Raw genomic sequence first — 21,724 nt, 5'->3', positions numbered from 1 at the left:
ACAGCATGACCAAGGCTACTTTACAGAAAAGGGTTTGTTTGGGCTTCTAGTTCCAGAAGGATAAGAGTCCATCACCATCATGGTAGGGGCAAGTGGCAGTGAGCAGGCTTCGTGAGCTCACATCTTGAACCACAAACAGGAAGCAGAGACCGTGAAAGTCTTTAAGCTCCCAAAACCTGCCTCCGCTAACATACTTCCTCTAGCAAGGCCATATATCCTAAGCCTCCCCCACTGGGTCCCCAACTGAGGACCAAGCATTCAAATGACAGACTATGGGGGGCATTTATCATCAAACCACCATATCTGGTCATCCTTAAACATTCTTCTAATGAAGTTTCTGCTGTAATACTAAATTTTGCACATAATCTCCCACATAAAGAAAGTCTCCAAGGGGTTGGGGATTTAGCTCAGTGGTAGAGCGCCTGCCTAGCAAGCGCAAGGCCCTGGGTTCGGTCCTCAGCTCCAGAAAAAGAAAGAAAGAGAGAGAGAGAGAGAGAGAGAGAGGGAGAGAGAGAGAGAGAGAGAGAGAGAGAGAGAGAGAGAGAGAGAGAAAGAAAGAAAGAAAGAAAGAAAGAAAGAAAGAAAGAAAGAAAGAAAGAAAGAAAGAAAGACTCCAAAATTGTATGTTTCAGGTGCCACAAGACTGTCTCTAGCAATGTCTATTGCACCTTTATGGACTCGGGTTATTTCCAGTTTGAGACTCATAAGCAGTGCTGATATATATTCACACACGTCCCTTGATGTACACATGAACACACTTGCTGAGGATGTATCCCTAGGTTACAGTATTATAATGCCAGAGTGATGTCTTATACCAATGCCAGTTACATTCCTGCTAAGACTGTGACGCTACCAATACTCAGTATGGGCAGATTTATTACTTTTAAAGAAACTTTTTTTTAAATTTATTTAACTTTATTTTATGTGCATTGGTGTGACAGTATAAGATTGCCTGGAACTGAAGTAACAGACAGTTGTGAGCTGCCATGTGGGTGCTGGGAATTGAAACTGGGCCCTCTGGAAGAGCAGCCAGTGCTCTTAACCACTGATCCATCTCTCCAGCCCAAGATTTAATTTTTCTTTTTTTCAACTTTATTTATTTATTTATTTGTTTATTTATTTATTTATTTATTTATTTATTTATTTATTTATTTATTTTAGTAGAATCAAAACTTATTCTAAGCCGGTCACCCTAGCGTGCCCCCTGCCATACAGCCTCCCTGGTTCTGGGGGTTGCAGTCTGATTGTTCTTTGCTTTATATCTAGAATCCACTTATGAGTGAGTACATACCATGTTTGTCCTTCTGGGTTTGGGTTACCTCACTTAGGATAATATTTTCTAGTTCCATCCATTTGCCTGCAAATTTCATGCTGTCATTATTCTTCTCTGCCGAGTAGTACTCCATTATGTATATGTACCACATTTTTCTTAATCCATTTTTTGGTTGACAGGCATCTAGGTTGTTTCCAGGTTCTGGCTATTACAAATAGTGCTGCTATGAACATAGTTGAGCATGTTTCTTTGTGGTATGATAGAGCATTCCTTGGGTATATGCCCAAGAGTGGTATGGCTGGGTCTTGAGGTAGATCGATTCCTAATTTTCTGAGACACCACCAGACTGATTTCCACAGTGGTTGTACAAGCTTGCACTCCCACCAACAGTGGAGGAGTGTTCCCTTTGCTCCGAATCCTCTCCAACATTGACTGTCATTAGTGTTTTTTATCATAGCCATTCTGACAGTTGTAAGAGTCGTTTTGATTTGCATTTCTCTGATGATTAAGGATGTTGCACATTTCTTTAAATGTCTTTCAGTCATTTGTGATTCTTTTGAGAATTCTCTGTTTAGCTCTTTAGTCCATTTTTTAATTGGATTGTTCAGTATTTTGATGTCTAGTTTCTTGAGTTCTTTATATACTTTGGAGATCAGTCCTCTGTCAGATGCAGGGTTGGTGAAGGTCTTTTTCTTTTTCTTTCTTTCTTTCTTTCTTTCTTTCTTTCTTTCTTTCTTTCTTTCTTTCTTTCTTTCTTTCTTTCTTTCTTTCTTTCTTTCTTTCTTTCTGTCTCTCTCTCTCTCTCTCTCTCTCTCTTTCTTTTTTTTTAGCTACTACACTTGTTACTCATTTCACTGGTGTGTAAAGTATCTGACAACAGCAACTTAAAGAAAGGCGCTGGCTTCCAGCTCCAGGGAGGTCACACGGACAGGCAAGGCACGGTGGCAGGGGCCGAGCTGCTGACCATGGATGGCTGTGTTCAGTTCGCTTTTTCCTCTTATTCAGCCCAGGCCGCCTAGTTCATGGAAAAGTACCAACCACATTCAGGGGTGGGTCTTCCCATCTCAATTAACTTAGCCTAGATCAGCAGTTCTCAACCTGTGGGTCACGAGTCCTTTACTTTGCATGAAATTATATGAACTTGACATTTCAAAGTCAAACACAGTCAGTTTCACAGCTGAGCTAATATTTCTTTGATGACTAGTGAGCATATTTTCACTTATGTGTTTATTTTTTGAGATAAGGTTTCATATGGACCTCAACCTTCAGATCTTCCTGACTCCACCTCCTGAGTGCTGGGATTTACAGGTGTATGTTACCATGACCATTCTCAATCCTCTTACTTACATCTTTTGTCCCGTGTTCGGGGTTGGACCCAGGGCCTTACCCATTGCTAGCACCACCAAGCTCCATTCCCAGACCCCGTGCCTTAATTTTAACAGGATCAAACTTGCCAACATTATCTTCTGTGCTTAGTGCTTACCTTATTTAACCAAAGTCATAAAGCATTCTCTAGGCATTTTATTGTTCTTCCATTTACATTTAAGTCAAATATATACTTGTAATTACTTTTGTCCATTATTTTCCAATTTCACTTTTCTATATGGATACGAAGTTTTCACATCTCATTTATTGAAAAGACCAACTGAATTGCCACTTATGGTATAAATCAAGTATCAGCTATTCATGTTAGCTGTTCTGTTCTATTGATCCTTAGTCAGTAATAAATACACTGTCTTAATTGCTTGTTGTAGAAAATCTCTTTGTACACTATGAAGATGTGTCTTTGCCGAGGTGCCTTCTGACTGGCTTAATAAAGAGCTAAGTGGCCAATAGCTAGGCAGGAAGTATAGGTGGAACTTCCAGGCACTGAGAGGACTCTGGGAAGAAGAGAGGCAGAGAAGCCAGCCAGATGCAAAACAATCCAGACACACAGAATGGGACAGAAATAAAAACCATGTGGTAGAACATAGATTAATAAAAATTAAAAAGGTTAATTTAAGTTATAAGAGCTAGTTAGGATCAAGCCTAAGCTATAGGCCGAGCTTTCATAATTAATAAGAAGTCTCCATGTCAGTATTTGGGAGCTGGCTGATGGGACAGAGAAAGACTTGTTACAATTACTGAAGCTTAATAATGAGCTTCCATACTGGTAGTGAGTGCCATTATCTTCATTAAAACTGTCTTGACTAGAGTCATGCATAGAGACGCACACCTTTAATCCCAGTGTTTGGAGAGGCAGAGGCATGTGGCTCTCTGGGAGTTCCAGGACAGCCAGAGCTACATAGTAAGACCCTGTCTTATAGATAGATAGATAGATAGATAGATAGATAGATAGATAGATAGATAGGTAGATAGATGACAGGTAGGTAGATAGATACATAGATAGGATAGATAGGTAAATAGGTTTTGTTTTTAAGACAGGGTCTCTCTTTCTCTCTCTCATATAACTATATAAATCTTGACTAGGGCTAGCAAGAAGGCTCAGTAGGTAAAGGAACTTGTCACTAAGCCTGACTATTTGAGTTAAATCCCCAGGACCCAAGGAGTAGAGAGAACTGACTCCCTCAAGTTATCCTCTGACCTCCATATGTGTACTGTGGCATATTCATGCTCCCAAATAAATAAATGTAATTAAAGTGTCTTGACTATTTCTGTGTGTGTGTGCATGTACACACTTCAACTTGTGAACTTGCACAAAAGAAGAAAATCAGAAACAGGAAGGAACCTGCTGACATTTTTATAGGGTCATACTGAACCTATATATCAATTTGAAGGATAATTGATGTATTTTTACAATGAGTTTTGTATCTACAAACAGAAAAACCTGTCAAATTATCTGAGCCAAATTTTCTCTGTGGGGATCTTGCACATCTTTTATATTTAATCATAGGTATTTCACTCTTATACTTGGTAGAAGTAAGCCTCTTTAAAATTTCATTTTCTAACTAGTCATTGCTAGAAGATAGAAATGGAATTGATTTTGGTATATTGATTTTTTTTCAGCCAGCTTTCTTGATAAATGTTCCCATTAATTTGAATATCTTTGGGATTTTTCTATGTTACCAAGGGTATCCAAAAAGACCTTTGCTCCTCCCTTTCTAATCCATGTATATTTTTCCTTTTTTTAAAAAAAAAGTTTTTTAATTCATTTTACATACTAACCACAGATCCCTCTCTCATCCCTCCTCCCTTCTTTACCCCATTTTTCCTTTTTTTAAACCCCTCTTTTGTAGAACAAGAGGTTAAGAGCGGACATTCTCTTTGTCGAAGGATTTCTGACCCAGGGTGGATCTCCCCAGAGGCAGACCCTGAGACAAAGATTTGAATGCAAAGCCAAGCTGCTCACACTGCTTAACTCAGCACTAGAACAGCAGCCAACACAAAGTACAGTTATGAGGATAGTTTCTGGACTTTAACATTGCTGATGAGTGATTGTGAGCCTCACAGCTATCTTACCCAAGACAGGAGGAAGCTGGAGGATTCACACACACAAGCCTTGTTACTCCGAGATGGAGCTGCCCTGTCGTAAGGAGCATGCGTTCCCCAGCATGTCCACTGATGGGAGTAGAAAAACTCTTGTTGGGGCTGGAGAGATGGCTCAGCAGTTAAGAGCGCTTGTTGCTCTTGCAGAGGACCCAGGTTTAATTCCCATCAGCCACATGGTGGCTCACAGACAAGCCTGACTCCAGGGGACCTGATACTCTCTTTTGACCTCTTTGGGCATCAGGCATTCACGTTTACATATATGTAGGTAAAACACCCATAAACATTTAAAAAAGAAGAAGAGGAAAAGAAAATTCTTGCCAAGCAGCAAAAGGAAGTGCTCAGGCAAAGATGTCTAGATCCTGACAGCTGGAAGTGGGACCACACACACAGGAGTGTAGGACAGTTCCTGGCATAATCTTCAATTCGGACCTTCAACATTTTACTACTACAGATAGCACGGGCAGTCCCCAGAGAATCAGAGCAGCTGCCAGAGTCTGAAATTGTTTGTGCATCCTACAAAAGTCATTTAGGTTGAAATGGGCAGAAAGAAAAACAAATACTATGTTACAGAAAGTACCTCAGACTCTGACGTCAAGGTGCTACCTGCCATCCAGGCTCTGTGATGCTGAAGTTCCATCATCAACACCAGGAGCTGAGTCCACCAGCAGCATCCCTACCCTTAACCCTGGCCTGCAAAGTGCAGCCCCGCTCAGTGAGAATCTAGTCATGGGCATGACCCACCCCAGGGTTTCTCACGACCACACTTAGCACTGACAACTGAAAATGTGGGTACCTGGAAAAAACCCAAACACATCAAACAAAGTTCTAGCTAAGAAAAAAAGAGGAACTAACAAATCTTAGACAAATGAGGGGAAGGAGGAAAAAGGAGAGCAGAAAAAAGAACCAGGAAGAAAAAGGAAGGAGGAGGGGAAGGGAAGGAGGGGAAATTTAACAGAAGCAAACAAATAAACAAAAGCTTTAATAAGAGAATTTATAAGGAATTATGCAAATAGATATGAATGCCTACATGAGTAATTACATGAAATATTTGAAAATCAATCCTTTTAGAGGCAAAAGCTTAAGCACACCAGTTTCTGCACAATAAAGTTATGAACGGATTTCCCAGGACAGCATTAAATCCATTTGCTTTGTCAGAGAGACTCCATGGCCTTCCAAAAGCCCCAATGCTATTAAAAATCTCCAGAACATTAAAAAGAAAGTCTCTGAAGTAACAGTAATATTGATATCTGAACCTGATAGCACAAAAAGAAAACTGTAAATTCATTTTATTTATGAATATAGATGCAAATATCCCTAAATAAAATACCATCAAACAGAAGCAATGACTCAGAAAATAAGCTGGTCCTTGTAGAGCAGGTCAGTAATCCCAGCCACTAGAGACTGAGGCAGAATTCCAAGTTCAAGGCTGGCCTATGTAACTTAGTAAGACTCTTTAGAGAAGAAAATTACCGCTGTGAGACACACTTCTGTTTTAATAGAACGAGGTCTGGGGAGGTGGTTCAGAGGGAAGAGTGCTTACTGTGCGAGCCTGAGGACCTGAGTTCAAGCCCCTAGAACACATGTAAAAAGCTGAGGATGGCATGTGTGTGCCTGCAACTCACTTAGGGGCACAGACATGGAGACAGGAGGACTGCTAGGTCTTGTCTGCCACCAGCCTGGCTTCAAGTTCAATGAGAGACCCTGTCTCCAGGAAAGGAGAGCAAATGACAGAGCAGAGGACCAACCCAACGTCTTTGTCTGTACTCCACCATACACATAACTCTCTCTCTTGCATACACACACCACCAACAAACTAATAAAAAAAGAGCTGGGGATGTATTATAGCTGTATGGTAGGCAGCTTACTCAGTAAATATTAATCCACAGGAATAACCAATCAGGACTTACCCCAATTATCCATGCAAATACATGTAAGGAGAAACCACCACAAAGAGTACATACTGCATGATTCTATTCAGAACTCTAGAAGATGCCAACAGAAAGTACAGTGGCTGCTTGTTTCCAAATAAGGAGGAAGAAGAGGATGCCAAAGTGGTACCCTATGCCTGCTTGGCTTTCTATGTGGATGCTAGGGATCCAAATTTCAACCCTTACACATGCACAGCAAGAGCTTTATCCACCAAGCTCCTGCCCCAGCCCTTCACCTGGTGTTTCCTTGTTGAATAACGTTGAGCCACCTGGATACTCTTGCTATGAAGTTGCTATTCACACACTGCCCATTTTGATGGATTGTTATCTTGTTCACATTAATATGTATACTTAGCACACAGACATGCTCACAAAGTAGATTCAGAAGACAATCCTTGGATAAAGATGCCTATGACTAACATTGTCAACCAGGGTGTGGTTAGTGAAGGTTTTAAATGTTTTTAGTTTCAATGAGGTAAAATTTAAATGAAGTCAAACTATACTATAATCCTAATATTTGAGGACTAAGGAAGGAGGACCAGCTTGAGGCTAGCCTGTGGTACATAATGAGAGGCTCTGTCTTAAAAAAGAATATATGCCAGCCCAAAGCATACAATTCTATAAATTCTGACAGATATACACACTTGGGAAATTGCTACTACAAACAAGCCACAGACTCTTTCCCTGAGCTATATGCCAAGACCTTGTCTCAGAAAGACCAAAATCAAACCAAACCAAACATCAGCTCAAACACAGTGATTCTTTGTCATTTTTTAAAAGATTTATTTATTTTATGTATAGGAGTGCTCAATCTGCATATACACCTGCGTGCCAGAAGAGGGCATCAGATTGCACTATAAATGGCTGTGAGCTACCATGTGGTTGCTGGAAATTGAGCTCGAGTTCTATGAAGAGCAGCCAGTGCTCTTAACCTCTGAACCATCTCTCCAGCCCTGTCAACTTTTTTTCAAGTGTATCTCACAGCTGTAATTTTTTTTTTTTTTTAAAGAAAAAGATCCAGGAGCCTTTTGTCTGAATAACTATACACATAAAACTAGTCAGAGAAGTCACCAAGGAAGTGATGGTCACACTTCATTATTGTTTGCCTTTTGATCTTTCATCTAAGTTCTTCTTCTATGTTCTTTAAGTTAAACATTTATTTTGGTCACAAATGCAACCCAAATGTGAATAACAAATAGGATTTTTTTTTAAAATCTCCCCTTCATAGTCCTATAGGTAGAAAAAAATTACTAAACGTCTCTTTATCGCATATTTGGCCATGGCTGCCTCACACTCTGTAAACTGGTCTTCTGAACCCCTTACTGAACTATAGCTCATCCAGTTAGAGCAATCCTAAGGCGTGCTTGATCTCATGGGGACTCTAAAGGTGAGGGTGGTGACTGGCACGGAGGCCACTGAGAGGTCTTCAGCAAACTGAAGACCACTGGGGAACTGTAGAGGCAAATTTTGTTAACAGGACAGCAGGTCCTTCAATTAAAGCTCAGATGCCACCTGCCCTGGCTTGAATGAGCAATGGCTCCCAGAGGCTAAGGCACTGAACACCTGGTCCCCGCTGCTGCTGCTGCTGCTATTTGGGAAGGTTATGGAGCCTGCGGGAGGTGCAGTCTTTGGGAGGAAGTACGTCATTGGTGTGTGGGCTTTAAGCTTCTTCTGTTTGCCCTCTCTGCTTACGTCCCGTTGAGATGTGATTTCCCACCATGATGGACTGTCCGTCTGGGACCACAAGCCCCCCAAACACTTCCTTCTGTAAGTTACTCCATCACGGTATTTTATCACAGCATAAAAAGGAACTGATATGCTACCCAGCACAGCACAGCTGACTCAGCCATGGACAGTGGCCCATTTCTTGTTGCCAGGGTGGCTCCTGGTGGGGAACCATGAGTGATGAAGTCCCAGGGATCTTTCCCTGAGTGGAATCACACACACTACAGCCACCACAGAAAACAGACCTCCCCAACGGTAAAGGTTTGTTCCCACTGTGGAGTTAACAGCTGTCAACCATATCACAACCTACGGTTTACACCACCTCAGAATTTCAAAAGCCTTTGACTGCTTGAACACTTCTCCACCTGTGGTACCAAAGTCATCCACCATGTGCCAAGGCTAAGGCTCTCATGTATTCCTCCATCTTAACTCCAGGCACGTGGGTCAAAGAGCTACGGTTCTGGAAATGTTCAGTCTGACAAGCCTTTCAGCTATTTAGTCCGCCTATTCTTTCTTGGGTTTGTAATTGTGTCTTGTATATGCACTCCTGCGTGTGGTGATGTATTGTGTACCCCAACAAACTTGCCTGAGGATCAGAGGACAGAGCCAGCCACTAGATTAGACACAGAGGTCAGGCAGTGGTGGCACACACCCTTAATGCTATCACTTGGGAGGCAGAGATCCGTTTGGATCTCTGAGAGTTCAAGGCCAACACTGGAAACAGAGCCAGGCAGTGGTGGCACACACCTTTAATCCTAGTACTGGGAAGCACCATGCCTTTAATCCCAGAAAGTGATGTCTGGGCAGAGAAGGGTATATAAGGTGTGAGGAAACAGGAACTCACTCTCTTAGGCTGAGGATTTCACAGAGGTAAGAACTAGGGGCTGGCTGTTCTGCTTCTCTGAGTTTTCAGCTTTCTTCACCCTGATATCTGGCTCTGGGTTTTTTTTTTATTAAAAGACCATCTAAGATTGGAACAACATCTGCACACAGGGGTGTGTACACCTGTGGAGGGAGGTGGCATTCACTGTCTCCCTACCGTATTTCCTGGAGACGGGGTCTCTCACTGAAACCATAACGAGGCTGGGGGCCTACACGCCCTAGTGATTCTCCTGTCTTCACCACCTACAGCACTGGGATTACAGCACGTCTGTCTTCCTGACATGGGAGCTGAGATCTGAACTCAGGTCCTCCTGCTTTCCCAGCAAGTGTTATCCACTGAGCAACAGCTCTATCCCCTGGTTTCATAATTTCTTTTTATGTAGTGGATTGTGAAATAGTCTACTTATCCTGCTTTTGCTTCTTGAGACAGGTCCTATATAGTCCAGACTAGCCTCAAGCTGGGTCTTCTAGTCTGAAGCTCCCCAGTGAGTACTGGGGATGCAGACATGCTCCACCATGTCCTTGGCTTAAGCCTACCATCTTTTTTTTTTTTTTCCTGGTTTTTCGAGTCAGGGTTTCTCTGCGTAGCTTTGCGCCTTTCCTGGAGCTTACTTGGTAGCCCAGGCTGGCCTCGAACTCACAGAGATCCGCCTGCCTCTGCCTCCCGAGTGCTGGGATTAAAGGCGTGCGCTACCACCGCCCGGCCAGCCTACCATCTTAATTCTTCATCCTACTGTGATTTTCCCCCATCAGTTCTGGTTCTGAATTTTTAAATTTATCTTTACCGTTTTATTATAAAATGACTTAAATGCATACAAAATTTGAATTACTATAATCAATAACCATAGTCTCTTCAGAGTCAATAGTTTTCAAACCAATTAGTAAATAAGTCTGTTTATACAGCACATACACACACATACATGGTTTTGCTGAACCATCTTTTTAAAAAAGATTTTTATGTGTATGAGTATTTTGTATACATGTATGTCTATGCATGACATGGGTGTACATGCAGTGTCTGTGTAGGCCAGAAAAGGGGTACTGGATCCCCCGGAAATGGAGTTAGATAGCTGTGAGCCATCATGTAGATGCTGGGAACTGAACTTGGGTCTTCTCCAAGAGCAGTCAATGTTCTTAACTACTGAGCTATCTCTCCAGCCCCATATCTTAACCTTTTAGAAGTCTGGGAGATCAAAATCACAGTGAATGAAAGTGCTCTGAGAAGTGTGACGCTGGGGCTGGAGAGCGGCTCAGTGTTTCTTCAGCTGCTATTCTTGCAGAGGATCTGGGTTCAGTCCCCAGCATCCACATGGTGGTTCACAACTGCAGTTCCAGAAGAACCAGTGCTTCTTCTGGTCTCTGTGGGCACCAGGCACCATGGGGCGCACACACACACACACACACACACACACACACACACACACACACACACACGCACACACACGCAAGCAGACAAAACACTCATATACATAAAGTAAAATAAAGTCAAGAAAGAAGTGGTGTGAAGTCCCTGTAAACGGGAGCTCCTGGTTCAGATGAGACGCAATGAGGACAGCCCAACAGCGCTTACCTGCATTATAAGTACACGCACATCTGACCCCTTCGCTTCCTTTCTAGGAATTTATCCGTTACTGCACCCCAACCTTCACCTCTGCTCAGAGTTCAGAGGCTCAGGCCAGGCTCTACCCTACCATGCAGCTTCTGAAAAAGCACAACAGAGCTGGAGTACAAATCCACTTTAATAATCCAGCATCAGCCAAGCGGAGATCCTCCCCTCAGTCCAAGGGTGGAAGATAAGCCTCGCCAAGGGGCCTCAGTCCACTATGAGGTTGCGGCTTACAGAGGGGTACAGCTCAAAGAAGCCCTGAAGTGAGAGGCAAGGGGGGGGGGGAATTAGTGAATGACCAGACGCCGGAGTCCCACCACCCACCTCCCATCGCCCTCAGTTCTAGTAACAGCAGCATCGAGCTTTCTACACTTGAGATCCTCTCTTGCCCTCAGCCCCTATCCCGCCAACCACTTCCTGAGGCCTTGAAAATGGTCTAGCTGAGTGTCCTCAAAAGTCCATGTGCTAAAGGCTTGCTCACCAGCCTGTGCCATGATTGGGAGGTAGTGCAACCGCTAAGTGGTGGGGCCTGACAGGAAGAAGTTAGGTCACTTGGGATAAAGCATGCTTTTGAGGGGACACTGGGACCCATTTCTATCACAGCCCCCCTCCCGTCACTGACAACTCTCAGGGGAGCAGACTCCTCTACCACATGTTCTCACCATGATATCTGCTTTATCACAGGCCTCAAATTAACAAGCCAACTAGCCATGGAATAACGCCTCTAAAACTGCGAGCCAAAACAAGCACTGGCTTCTTATAGCCTGTTTATCTCACTTGCTTTGTTAGAGTGATGGGAAGCTGATACACAGACCCTTGTTGTTCTACATAACAGCACCATGGCAAACAGCCCCAGCACCAAGGCTAGCCCCTTAATGATGGAGAAGAGGGTCAGGGGGAGTTACCTTGAAAAGGGTGAGGGTCTGGAGGACTCCAGTGGTACAGGCTGTCTCCCGAATAGAGTGCATAGCCAGCTGGGGGCTACCTAAGTCTAGCACCCGAAGCCCCAGCCGAGAAGCCAAGATAGGTCCAATGGTGGTCCCACAGGGGGAGTCATTCCGGACCATGAGGTCCTGGAGAGAGGAGGAGAGGTCATAAGTCAGGTATGCCCATTAAGATCAGGGAGGAAGCTGGCCCACAGCCACAGGGCTGGAAGACGATCTAGTTGTCTTGAAGTGTTTAACAACACTGTTTTGTTACCCTCACACCCAACCCGAACCCTCAATACACACAGGAAAACACACAAAGTAGCTTTAATGTAGTTTTAAAAGCTACTGCTGGGTTGGAGGTGTGGTTCACTTGGCTGAGTGCTGACCTAGCATCTGTGTGTGAAACCCTATCATCTGTGAAGCCCTGGGTTTGAGCCCCACAGTGCGTACTCTGGGCAAGGTGGTGCACACTTGTAATTCCAAGACCTGGGAGGCAGAGGGAGCAGGACTTGACAGCTCCATTCTGCTACACACTGAGTTTGAAGCTGGCATGGGCTACGGAAGACCCACCCTATCATAAAAAAACAAGGAAATCATGATGCTAGATGTTAAGATTTTTCTTTTAAGTATCAAACAGAACTATAAAATAAAAGTCAATTTTTGTCAAATGAGAATTACAGTATTAACTCATGATTTAAAAAAACAACACATTTTTTTTTCCCCTAGCAGCCAAATCTGAGAAGGGAAATGAAAAACTGAGGCTGAAATTTAAAAGCAAGGTAACTTTCAAAGGTCATGTCACAGGGCGTAGGAAAGGGCTCCCACTGTCAAAGTCACAACTTGACCACCACACATAATAATTCCATGGGCAGCATTCAATCAATGAACATTCACAATTTTGATAGTAAAAAAGGAAAAGCAAAGAAACTAATTTATAATGCCATTTGGGATAAAATTTCACCTTGAAAAAAGTTATTGAAGGGAAAGAATGAGCAATTATCTTGTTTTCCCATTAAGAATCATCTTTTAAATTTTTTGTGTATGCATGCATGTATGTGCTATGGTACATGTGTCAGAGGACAACTTGCAGGTATGAATTCTCTCCTTCCACCATATGGGTCCCGACCATCAACCTCGGGTTGCCAGGCTTTATGGCAGATGATCTGACCCACTGGGCCATTTTCTCTGGCCCAAGAATCATCTTTCATGATAACTAATCAGCCTGGATGATGGGGGCAGGTTCTACTTCACAGAATGGGAAGGTAAAGAATGGGGTGGGGGTGGGGGCTGCCAGTCAGTTCTAATGTAATTGCTGATTAAGCAAGTATTATCAATTAGTGTTAAGAGGGGAGCTCACTGCTTGTCCAGCCAGTGTTTGAAAAGGGGGAACAAATGTATCCAGTGATTTCATTTTACAAAGTTTAAAATAAATGCACAGGAAAAATCTGGAAGACTATATGAAACTTTAGTGATAGTTTTTTTCCTTTTTGAGACAGGGTCTTATGTATCCCTAGCTGTCTGGAACTCACTATGTAGACCAAGCTCAAACTCACAGAGATCCACCTGCCTCTGCCTCATGAGTGGAGCGCTGGGATTAAAGGCGTGCACTACCCTGCTGGGCCCTCTGGGGTTGATGTTGATGTTGTTTTGTTTTTTTGAGATAGGGCTTCTCTGTGTAGCCCTAGCTATCTCAGAACTCACAGAGATCCACCTACCTCTGCTCCTAAGTGCTGAGATTAAAGGTGTACGCTACCACCGCCTGGCAGGACCTGTTTTTTTTTTTTTTTTTGGGGGGGGTGGGTGTGGGTGTGTTTTTTTGAGACAGAGTTTCTCTGTGTAACAGTCCTGGTTGTCCTGGAACTAGCTCTGTAGACCAGGCTGGCCTTGAACTTGCTATGTGGCTGAGGATGACCTTGAACTCCTGATCTTCCTGTCTCCACTTTCCATGAACTAGGGTTACAAATGTGAGCTACCATACCTTTTGTTTTTCTATTTCTGAAGTTCTGAAGTACACATGGCCCGCTTCTGCTGTAAACTATTAGGAAGAAGCCTACACTGCCTTCACAATACCTTAGGATATAAATGCTCTTCCAGGGCCTCAGAAGCAAACTGGTGCAGGTGAGCTTCCTCTTATCCCCTGCTCTCAGTCCCGGCCTTCTCTTGCACTACTAGGCTAACTCATTCTCGCACTACTAGTCCTAACTCATTCCCATTCCCCTGCTCTCAGTCCCGGCCTTCTCTTACACTACTAGGCTAACTCATTCTCGCACTACTAGGCTAACTCATTCCCATTCCTCTGCTCTCAGTCCCGGCCTTCTCTTACACTACTAGGCTAACTCATTCTCACACTACTAGGCTAACTCATTCCCATTCCCCCAGCGGATCTTTCTGTTCTTTTCCTCTGGCTATGATGTTCTTCCGTGGATCTTCCCAGAGTACTTCTTTCTCAGTGGCTAGATCTCATTTCCTCCCAGAGGCCTCTCTCTGAGTAGAATGGTCTGGCATTACACAGGACAGGATGTCTGGTCCTGCCTCCACCAGCACTGTGTAGTGTCTGATACTGGACCACCTCGGCCCAGATCCCTGATGTAGGACTGTGTATGTACACACACAGTGTGACTGAGGACAATGATGGGTGATTTCAAGGCTAGAGGAAGAAGATGAACAGTTGGGGTTCTAGGCTCTCCAGTCCTAATATTCCTTCTTGGTTGGTGTACAAGACACAGGGAAAGTGGGTGAAAGGTGGAAAAAAGGCAGGACGAAGCTATCAGGTGTCAGGAGTAATCCTTAGAGAAATCAGCAGTGCAGGGATCCTTATCACCCCACTTTACAGATGGAAACACTAAAACCCAGACAGCTTAGCAAACTAGGCTAAAGTCAGCACAACAAAACCAGCCATGTTTTGTTGTACCCCAAACCCCTGATCTCATTTACTGGGACTCCCTCCGCTGAAGTCCATCTACTGTGCCCCCCACTCACTGGGGGCACACAGGTTTCTGTCTTCCTCCTGCTCCCTCCCCCAGGCCTCCCCAGAGAGGACAGACACTCACCTGCAGGGGCACCCCGACTTGGCTGGCCACCTCTCGGATCAGAGCCTCCGACACTGCATTCGAGGCATACCGCTGCTTGTTGTTCACCTTGATCACAGGACCCTGGGAAATCAAGGGGACAGAGATGGCACGAGGCCCAGGGGACCACACAGGCCAGAGCCGACCAGGCCACCCCGTCCTTGGGAAGCATCTTACCTTATGGAACAAGGGCCGGTGGTTTTCTTCATGCTTGTCCCTGTGAGAGGTGGTAAAGGTCAGGAGGGCACACTGCAGTGGGGGAGTCAGCACCTCCCACCCCTTCCAAGGCAGAGAGCACTAACGGGCCAGGGCACTCTTTCCGAGCCTGCCCTGCAGGGCCTCAAGGGCATTCAACACAAACATTTCAGGCCAATGCTAGCCAGGAAAGGAAACGAGGTTACAGACAAAGCTTACCTAAGACACATACCCGCCTCAGGCAACACTTGACTTTCACTAAGTCTGGCCTTAGGACAATCAAAAGACTCCCAGAACCTCCCAGGAAATGGAGAAGCAGGCAGGGCCAGGAACCAGCCTGTAAATGGGCTATGCTGGGCTCTCTAGCAGTGAGTACTGTCTGGTACGGAGACTCACGCATAGTTTGGGTGCACAGCATGGGCCATGTCTGCACTGATCATGAAGGACTTAGGTATGGCTTCCTCGAAGGCAGTCAGACGCTGAGGGGTGGCTGAGATGCGCCGTAGTACCAGCTCCGTCAGCAGAGACTGTGCTCCTTGGGCACTTTCTGACCCCACCTGGTGATGGCAAGAGATTTGACTCTGGGAATCAGAACATGGGCCTGGACACTGAGGTCAGTAAGAGGAGCCCAGTGTTCAGAATGGCCAGTATCCTCCTGAGTCACTTGGTAGGGATTGGCATCCTTAGAAACTTTCCTATGCCCATCCAGGTCATTACTGAACATCTGACAGGGACCAGGGCCAGACTAATTCCGTCATTTATAGTCTAGAAACAGCACTTACTGATGGGGTTTCCACGCCGGTCCCCAACACTTACATCTAGGGCTCATCTCAGCAGGTGCCACAGCAACCTGCGTAATTTCCCTTGATGCATGTGACAGAGACTGTTAACTCTGCACGATCTCTTTCATAACAGAAGACCCAAGCTGTAGCTATACAACCAACTACCCAGCTAGAGACATCATTCCCAGTCTTCCCTGCACTAAATGTGGTCACAGTAAGTTCTGTGAATGTAAGTAATAATGAATTCCATTTCTGGAGCACACCCTTGAAGACACAGGCATCTACTCTCTCTGCCTCTCCTTTATTGCTGACTGGGTGTAGACAAGATAGCCAGAGATCGGACAGTTAAACACCCAGAGTAACAGACAAAAGACCTATCCTAACTGCTAACTGATCCTAGGGAGTTACATGAGAGAGAACTAGCTTCCCGTCAAGCTCCACTACGGTATCTCAAGTTGCAGCCAAACACACAGCTGAGGGCCTACTATGTGCCAAGCCATATATGGGATCCAGTTAGTAGCAGATCTATGCAGACAGAAGGGAACAACATGTGCCGCGGACACACTGGCAGCTCTCCTTCCCCCGTCTCTAGGGCCTCTAGGGTGGCCCTGACTCACTCTGAGTGTCTGTCACCAGGCCGTTACTGAGACTCCACAGAAGGACCTCTGCCCAGAACCCTCCACCTACCTCTTCATTGTCGTAGAGTGTGATCATGCGCACATGTGGTTCCCTGGCCAAGGAGGCAGGGGATGCACAGGAATCAATCAAAGCCTGGATGGGGAAGGAGACAGGGTCATCATCCCCGCCCTTTCGCTTCTTACAACGCGGTCTGCCAGTGCCTGGGAGCGGCATGCCGCCCTGCCAGTGAAGTGGGCGGGGCTTTCAGCAACCTTTCTCTTAGGGCACTGCCTGGCAGTGGAGGGGCTTTCTAATAGGGTAAGTGAATCCACTCTCTCGGAACCCGGCTCTCACGCCTTCCCTTGCAGAAGGCAGGAGGACAAGCCTGAAGACAGAAAGATGAAAATCCTTAAGAGGACGACTACGAAGTTCATGCAAACTGATGGGCTTCCATTAACAACAGCTCTAGAGGCGGCCATGAACCCAGCTGGTTGGCTCAGAAGCAGACACGTATTGTAGAATATTATTTCAAGGTGTGTTACTTTTGTTTATGCTCTGGCACGTTTAATGAGGCAAAGATGCCTGTGATTAAATAAAATTCACCTGCAGTCAGGAGGCTGCGTCAGCAGCTGGCTGACAGGAAGTGGTAGGGAGGAGCCAGGTGAGAAAGGGTTTATAAGGAGGGGTGAGGAGATGCATGAGGGCTTTTTGGGGTACACGAGCAAGGAGAGGAAGGCGGTGAGCTACTTGCTATTCAGCCTCTCTGAAGAGCAGAATTCCACCCTAACCTTTGAATCTGAGTTCTTTCGAGGGAGAGAGCTTTAGTTCAGTTCCCTTCGCAGCTTTGCGAGAGTTGGAGCTGGCCTAACCAGAGGTGCAGTTGCTGATTCAGATGCTGTGGCTTAAAAGGCAGCAACCACTTAAAAACACCAGACATGGGCCCCAGGTCGGTAGTAAGTACCCAAACCTATCTCCAACCACAAGCCAAGCAGGAAAAGGCAGGTTAGAAGGCAGAGGAACGGCCTGACGAGGGTAGAGAGAAGGTGGAGGCCATGAAGGTGAGCAGGAGGTTCAGACCGCCCTACTGAGGTCCCAAGGAACACAGAGCTGAGAGGAGACTTAAGGCAGAGGCAGAAAGAGAGACGCAGACGGAAGTGAGAGGTACTGTTTTTTGTTTTCCCAGAGCTGAGGACCGAACCCAGGGCTTTGCACTTGCTAGGCAAGCACTCTACCACTGAGCTAAATCCCCGACCCCGAGAGGTACTGTTTTTCATGGTGGTGAGGACTTTCTTCTCAGGCGGAGGCTGTTAATCTAAGGAAAAGTGGCAGACTGGGGGAGGAAAAGACGCCATGGCAGACCTGTCGGCTTTCCCGTACCTCAGGCTCCTGGTCTCAGACCACACAGGAATAGTAATGTCAAGGCTGCAGCCCTTGGGCCCTTCCCAGCACCAGCCCAGTGAAGGCCTGGTTAAGCAGCCATTTCTCACCACCTCCTGGGGCTTGAGGGGAAAGCCTCCACCTCAACTCTTTAAGATGGGGACTTATCTCCCGTGGGTATGTGCTGCGTGGGGTGCTCGCGCTCCTCACCTGCAGGGCGCAGAAGCAGCTGTGCAGATTGTCCAGGCGGGGAGCAAAGATGAACTCTTCATAGGCTCCACCCAGGACCTAGAAAGACAGGACCAACACCCTGACCCAAGTGCCCAGGCCCTCACCTGTTTCTCCCTGTTCCCAAGGGCCAGAGCAACCACTCCTGACAGGTGGCTTAGGAAGCTATCCTTGCTGTTCAGCTGAGATGAAGGCCACGAAAACGGTGACCTACAGCATATTACCAGTGGGGCAGGTGAAGGGAGGGCTAAGTGGCCACACACACAAGAAAAAAAGCAACCTGGTGGTGGTGCACTTTAATCCCAGCACTCAGGAGGCAGAAGCAGACAAAGTTCAAGGCCAGCCTGGCCTACAGAGCAAGTTCCAGGACAGCCAGGGCTACACAGAGAAACCTTGTCTCAAAAAAAAACAAGACAAAATGCCAAGTAAAAGGAAGAAACCAGCTAACAGAAACTTAGAAGCGAGGATCTAGATTTAGCAGTCCTCTACAGTAGCAGCTGGGAGGTGTGAGGTCTCGTGCTCAGAGGCTCAGAACCAGTGCAGGTCAAAGCAGACAGGGACCACTTCACACCTCACACACTGAGGATCCAACCCTCCTAGAAATAATGAGAGCTCCACGGCCCAGATCTCCGCTTCCGCCCCTTTCCTATCGACAGATCCAGATTCCTGGCTTCTGTTCTCAAAGGTTCAGTCCCAGGGCACCAGGACTTCCGCCCAGTTCCGCCCATTGAGCTGCAGGATCCCAAAGGTCCCCACACCCTAATCACGTTCCCGTAGGTGGGTCTTGGGGGGGATGGGGCTGGGGGTGGGGAGTTCTGCTTATCTGGGAACTCCTGAAAGCAGAGGAGGTAAAATCTACTAGGAGAACAGGAGGAGACTGACAGAGGGGCGAAGTGCTGCAGGGGATATGCTGTGGTGGGCTGGCCACCACATCCCACAGCCACTCCTTACTGCAGGCTGGGTGTCGGCCAGGCAGAGCTCCATCTCCATGATGCTCTCAGGACTCAGCCCCAGATGGGTACAGAGCAGGGACATGAGCACTGAATGGTGCCGCTCATCCTGCAAGGCAGAAGATGTTGGAAGGAGGCCCCCTTCCTAGGGGACTCGTCTATTCCCACTCTGCCCGCCCTCCCAGGAGCAGGGGAGCTTCTTACAGCAGCGCTGAGAGGCCCTGGTTCAGGAGTCCCTTTCTCCAGCTCTTCCTGAACCGCTGTGGCAAGAATAGGGACTCTGTGGGGAAATGTTTGAGAGAAGAGGGTAGAGCAGCCATGATTAGGCCTCTCCTTGTCCTCCAGTTTCCAGCCCACTCTCCAAATGGATAGAAACTAGATTCCAAAAGTGGAACTTGATTGTGGCTATTAAGAAGTGGTCTTCTGGGTCCAATGGGAGCCCTGTCACCTGGGACCATATCCCACCCCTCACAGTCCTTGGTGTAGACTTACAGGTGCACCTCTGTGTTGGGCCCAAAGTTCTCATTGATATTTCTCTGCAGATGGATAGCCAGATGTGGGATGCGCAGAATGGGCCGCTCCACATGTACAAGCCGCTGCTCCAGCCGACCTGAAGTAGGGCACTATGGCCAACTGGCCAGGTCAGAACCGGGCACCTCCCAAATCCAACTGACTAAATCCCTCATTAACCCCAGAATAACCAAGTCTCCCCTTCCCCACGGGGACTCTTCACTGGTGCCCTGAAGGAATGTGACATTCAATCTTCCGGCTGCTGAAGTGAGAACCTTCCCAGTTCCTAGTCCCTCTATACCACCTTGATAATGACTCTTCCGGCCAAAGTCAGATCCCGGTCAAACCACGTGCTCCAGATTCCACCACCATAGGTCTCTACACCGACCTGGTGGAAGCCCACCTGGCTTCGCCGAGATCTGCGTTTCACCTGGGCATAGAGGTGAGGAGAAAGAGAAGGTCTGGATGACAACATCTGGAGGTGAGACTCAGGCAATTGACACGTTATACAGAGCAAGTATCACATCAGTTGATTGCGGAAGTGTGTGTGAGGAGGGCACAGGGTGGGTCTACCTTCTTTCCCATACCTGGGGATAGGGTGTTCCCAAAAGTCCCTTCTGAATCTCTTCATTCCACACTGTCCCCGCCACCTCCCTTCAGCCCAGCGGAGCCCTAACCCCTTACCCGGAGGCAGGGACTGTCCGTGTGGGCCCCAATGAGGCTGAAGCCATTGCCAGGAACATACTGGCCCCCCACAGCAAATGCAATGATGGAGGAGGAGTTTCTGGTTAGGAAGTACTGGAAGAGAGAGTTCAAAGCCACGGGTGTGAGTTGCTTAATCACGTGGAACACGGGGCTTCGAACCAGCCTCTCTCCCCAAACTATCCTAGTACCTTGTTTTCTGGTAAGATATCCCAGCCTTCTGTTTCCTTGAGTTCACGGAAGCCAGCCTGGAGGAGGCGGCTGCGACACTCAGCCACGACTGTAGGAAAAAAAGGATTCTCATAGCGATGGAAGTTGGTCAGGTCACTCCCAGTCCTCGCCTCCCTAACCCAGGCCACCTACCATGGAAAGGTGAGGGACTCCGGTTCACGAACTTGAGGAGCTCCCTGGCTGTGGCCTGGATTGCCTCTTTCCGGGCTCTGCCGTTCATGGCCACCTACGGGAGGAGGGGGGGCGCTCAAGCTGCTGCCAGGTCCGGGGACCACTACGGTCACCCGAGCTCCGAGGATCCACCCCACGCCCCCCAAAAAAATGAGAGCTCCGAGGCTAAGACCTCTGCTTCCGCCCCTTTCCTAGGCGACAGATCCGGATTCCCGGCTCGACCGATCAGTGCTCAAAGGTTCAGCCCCCGGGGCAGCAGGACTGCCACCCGGTTCCGCCCCTCGAGCTGCAGGATCCAAGAGGCCCGCCCCCTAAGCAGAGGGATGAGGGCCCGGGCCCCCTAAACCCCACCCCACGCCCCGCCCAGCCGGGAGGTCCCGATTCGAACTGAAACTCCAGCTCCACCGCGGTCTTCCGATCTGAAAACGCCACCGCCAGCCGGCGCGCCGCCGTGTCCGGAATCGGAGCACGGCTTCCCCTGTCCCCCCGCCCCAGGACACCCCTTCCGGCCCCGGGAAGGTCGGGGCCACCGCGGAGGGTTTCAGTTTTCACTTGGACGCCAGAGTCCGCTCGCTCAGTCTCCGCGCCGCGTTAAGCTTTAGCTCCGAAAGGGGCGCGCGGCCACCCACCTGCATGGCCCCGCTACGCTCCCCTCGAGGGGTTGGACCGGCTTCGGCCCGGCCCCTGCCTCTCCGCTCCTCCCTCCTCGAGCAGGCCGCGCCCTCGCCTAGCTGTGCGCTCCGCCTCTCGCCAGGCCGCGCCGGGGCTCCGCCCCTATCAGGCCTCGCCCCGCCCCCGCCGCCCCGCGAGCTCCGCCCCTGCCGGGCCGCGGTCGGGCTCCGCCCCCCGCGCTTCCCGCTCAGGTTCCCATCAGGCCTCGTTCTAACCCACGCGGACGGCTCCGCGCCACTCAGGCCGCGCCCCGCCCTCGCCACTCCGCGAGCCCCGCCCCTGTCGGGCCGCGTTCCGGTTCCGCTCCCGCCTCTCGGCCCCCCTCTCCCTCTCCTCCTCCAATCAGGCCGAGTTCTAACCACGTGGACTCCTCAGCCCCAATCAGGCC

General features: G+C 47.6%; 1 protein-coding gene across 2 annotated transcripts; it reads right to left on the bottom strand.

Moving 5' to 3' along the window:
* Positions 1–11,018: 11,018 nt before the first annotated feature.
* Positions 11,019–21,449, bottom strand: Dnpep (aspartyl aminopeptidase). Of its 2 annotated transcripts, none has more exons than XM_006972148.3 (15): positions 21,294–21,449; positions 20,626–20,719; positions 20,454–20,542; positions 20,245–20,358; positions 19,865–19,990; positions 19,543–19,673; positions 19,255–19,330; positions 19,052–19,159; positions 18,083–18,160; positions 16,565–16,648; positions 15,492–15,652; positions 15,078–15,117; positions 14,883–14,984; positions 11,809–11,976; positions 11,019–11,161 (listed from the first exon to the last, which is right to left on the bottom strand). In XM_006972148.3, exons 1-15 carry the CDS (start codon positions 21,297–21,299, stop codon positions 11,111–11,113), a joined length of 1,428 nt encoding a protein of 475 aa, XP_006972210.1. In that variant the 5' UTR covers positions 21,300–21,449; the 3' UTR covers positions 11,019–11,110. The 2 variants fall into 2 exon arrangements, with proteins under 2 accessions (XP_006972210.1, XP_006972211.1); XM_006972149.4 differs by lacking the exon at positions 21,294–21,449 and adding an exon at positions 20,837–21,272.
* Positions 21,450–21,724: the final 275 nt, after the last annotated feature.

Source organism: Peromyscus maniculatus, chromosome 13 (genome assembly GCF_049852395.1).
Source record: "Peromyscus maniculatus bairdii isolate BWxNUB_F1_BW_parent chromosome 13, HU_Pman_BW_mat_3.1, whole genome shotgun sequence".
In the NCBI taxonomy this organism is placed as follows: domain Eukaryota; kingdom Metazoa; phylum Chordata; class Mammalia; order Rodentia; family Cricetidae; genus Peromyscus; species Peromyscus maniculatus.
Note: the sequence above shows the minus strand (reverse complement) of the source record. Positions and strands in the feature narration are given on the sequence as shown.

What these genes read in the sequence shown, in the direction of transcription:
- Dnpep (XM_006972148.3), bottom strand. An exon ending in CCCAACACAGAGGTGCACCT is followed by an intron (nt 19,331 to 19,542) that starts GTAAGTCTACAC and finishes ATTTCCCCACAG; the next exon opens with AGTCCCTATTCTTGCCACAG. An exon ending in AAGTCGGGGTGCCCCTGCAG is followed by an intron (nt 11,977 to 14,882) that starts GTGAGTGTCTGT and finishes TCCTCTCTCCAG; the next exon opens with GACCTCATGGTCCGGAATGA.